This window comes from Limulus polyphemus, unplaced genomic scaffold (genome assembly GCF_000517525.1).
Source record: "Limulus polyphemus unplaced genomic scaffold, Limulus_polyphemus-2.1.2 Scaffold625, whole genome shotgun sequence".
NCBI classification, from domain to species: Eukaryota; Metazoa; Arthropoda; class Merostomata; order Xiphosura; family Limulidae; genus Limulus; species Limulus polyphemus.
The window spans coordinates 32627-36164 of NW_013666235.1; the positions used below are offsets into that span (position 1 = coordinate 32627).

The following is a 3538-nucleotide window of genomic DNA, read 5'->3' on the forward strand; positions in this document are numbered from 1 at the left end:
TTTTAATAGACTTACGTGTTTGTTGGTACAACACAGTGTGAGTACCATCTTCCTCATCAGTTTCTTCCATTTTGAATTTCTCGCAGGACCATGCCATGCATGTGATATTAACCCCATCTTGAATCCTGACTTGACCAACCATCTCTCCATGGACATCTGTCACAAGGATCTGACCACTAGATGTTCCAAACAACACCTGCAGGAAATAAATTCCAAATTAGAAGAAAAAAAAATTAAAATCACAAGTTGAACCCCATTAACTTTAATCCAATCAAAATATTTTCTCTGCAGGAATTTAAAAAATGAAGTGTAAATATCAACAAAGTGCACAAAAAATATGTAACAACAACGTAAAAATGAGCAGTAAATAACTACTAGAAACAAATAAAAAACACTTCTTTTATAGTTTCCTTTTTTTCTAAAAATATTAAAAAAAGAAGATTAGTTTTAAAGTAATGCTAAGAATAATGAGATGGAAATGAAAAGTTATTATGCTTTTATACTCCATCACATCTTAAACATACTTTTGGAAAGAAAAATATGCTTATGACTAGCATATAAAAGTTACCAGGGATTTACGCAGAAACTTGAACTGAAGCACATTTAATCCACTAACAACAGAAATTTTGCATTGACTGAGCACAGATATCCTGCAAATAACATGAAATCCAGTAAAATGCAAAAGTTCAGAGAAACTTTTAACATTATTTTTCATATGTTAGCCGATTGTACTTACTAATAACTACAAACTTACAAATAATTATAAATATCTAATTATTCTTCTCATTAACTTTAAAACCTAATTCACTCCTTTTGGCAAACACACATTTTAATCTGACCATATAACGTTTACCATTATGATTTTTAAGAAACTTTAATTTCACAGAAAAATCAATGTTTTTCTTTAAAAACATTTGTGGTCAGTTTACATACCTGCTGATCATCAGGGGCCCAAATTCCACATGTGATGTTAGCACCAAGATTTAAGTTCGAAGACCAATATCTCTGACCAGTGACTGATCCTACAAGAACAAAGCCATCTTGGTAACAGATGAGGGCCATCCTACCATCATGGCTCCAGGCAAAGTCTGTCACTTGTGTGTTACGGTCATTTATTAATTCAATTGACCATCGGCCTTCATACTTGATCCATACAAAAATAATACCACTACTGTCACAGGAGGCTAGTTTCTGGTAGGGTTCATTCCACTTCACTAGGGTTACCTGCATATTCCCAGAAATGTGTTACATGTACAACTGTTGTAAATAACTAGATAATGAACTTTCATGCAACAAGTTTCATACTTTTAAAACTTAATCTAGGCCTATTTTTCAATGAATAGAAATGTTGTATAATTAAAAAATAGCAATATTTTCTATACTTTCAGGTTCCTGTGTTTATATTTACAGTATTGAAAATTATAATGCAACTAATGAGTAAAACTGGCATAAAATCCAAAAATTATGGGATTGCTCCCCCTCTAATGTATGAAAACAACTGCACTAGATTTACAGTCATGTGTTGGTAGTTTACACTGTGATTGGCTGTCATCTAGCCAATAAGATAATGGTGTAACAATACAATGCCAATAAAAGTAAAGCTGGTGAACCTTACAATTCTCAGAAATAGTGTGGCATGCACTAATAGCTACCAGGATAAAAATGCCACATGTCAAATGTGTAGAAACTGTGGATTTAGCTGGTGAAGACTACACCAAGTGACAGATAGAAGAGAGTTTTCATGTTGCAGCAGGAACTGTATGGAAACTTTGAAAAAGGTAGGTTAAATTAGTACCATTGGTAATAGAAGCAGCAGAGACAGAAAACCTAAACTCAAGTGATGGTAAGTAACTCGGAGATTGTACAATTAATTTATCTCTGCAGTAGCACAAGTCTGGATTCAGAACTTCCTGAAGTTATTTGTGTGAGAGAGTGAGTTGTATGAGATACAAAATGATAAGATAGAAAAGTTTGAAATATATTACAAAATTTGATACAAGTTTATTCCAGTAAGGAACATCAAGCATGTTAAAAAAAAAGTAGAATATAATTATATTTGTTATGAAATTGTAATTTCTGGTAAAAGGTTAAAAAAGAAAGGTTGATAATTTACAGAACACTTTATATATTTACACAAAGCTACTTTTAATTTTAGGGATACAGGTCATTCTACTTACTATAACAAAAGATTTAATTTAAAAAAATTACATATAACAATGTATCTTATGCTTTTCAAGTGTTTTACAAAAAAAGAAGTAGTAATGTTTAATGGTCTTCCATCTTTCAAACTGTCACAATTGCAGAAATGCTTGAATAATGAGGGTTAATCACATTTTATAACAACAATGTCCCATAAACTATCCTGTTCTTTTTTTAAATTATGGATTTATAGAACTTTAAAAGAACTGTCATGATTACAATAAAAGATGCAAAATATTCTTTGTTGATGTGGTAGAAATATAATACTATTCTAGCAGTACATAACTGAGTTTAAGGGAAATAATATATGTAGGTCTGGCTAGAGTGAAGTAATTTTTTGGATATCCCATATTCATAATGTTTAATGTGATGGGAATGTAATGTATGCCATGAAATTGAATCTCATACAGGTATGCACATCACTATTATGAAAAAACATAAGTGGCACAACAACAAAGTTTTTTTAAACAAACTTTTTTCTTCTTTCAATTTCAAAGAAGCCAAGCATATCTTTGATACACGTACATGCTTATTTGTTCCATGATTACTAAAAGTTGTTGAAACATGTATGCCACAGTCATAATATTTTTAGTGCTTGGCTTTTTTTTTTTATATACAAAATAAATGTTACCATGGCCCATAGCAATTAAGTAACCAACTGTCTCAAAACCTCAAGAATATCAGGACACTTTTAAAGCTACATTAATTAATATGTAGCATTCAAAAATTATATAACTGACAATCTTTGAGGCTCATAATTTGGGTGATAAAATATTCAATACACAAATAATAATGAGGATATACTGTCTATTGATATCTATGAAACAAGTTTTTGGCTATTTTACAATAGCTATAAAATTGCATGAATTAATAAGATTCCTTTCAGTATTTTTTTGTTACAAAGTTATAGTATGTGGTTATGTAACTTCTATTTTATATTGATATTTATCAAATTAAGTACATAAGTGCATTTTATACTGACCTGCACATTATCAAATGAACAGCTACAAAAATGATAGCATAAGTAACTCAGAAAATACTCACAAATTCAATATTTTTTGTAGCTTAAAGAGCTTAACAGAAATAATATGACTAATAGAGTGCTTCAGGAATCTATTTTAGGACTTTGTTGTTCATTAGTTATTTGACAGATCTCGATAGCTTTTTCTTGGACAGTAATACCATTTTTTTTTCTCCAAATTCACTAATAATATTAAGAAACTAACACGTACTTATGTTACTAAAAATGTTTCTCTTATTTAAATAAATCATATCAGTTACAGTGACAGCTTAAGAATGTTGAAGATGAGTTTTAATATTTAGAAACATTTGTTATGTT

At 30.1% G+C, this 3538-nt stretch overlaps 1 protein-coding gene across 1 annotated transcript in view; it reads right to left on the reverse strand.

Moving 5' to 3' along the window:
- Window positions 1-3538, reverse strand: part of LOC106459543 (tubby-related protein 4-like) — a 48477-nt gene that overhangs the window by 23933 nt on the left and 21006 nt on the right. Inside the window, exons 4-5 of the mRNA XM_022386052.1 lie at window positions 934-1224; window positions 16-196 (exon numbers count right to left, since the gene is read on the reverse strand). Coding sequence (XP_022241760.1) covers window positions 16-196; window positions 934-1224 — 472 coding nt within the window. The remainder of the gene's footprint in view (window positions 1-15; window positions 197-933; window positions 1225-3538) is intronic.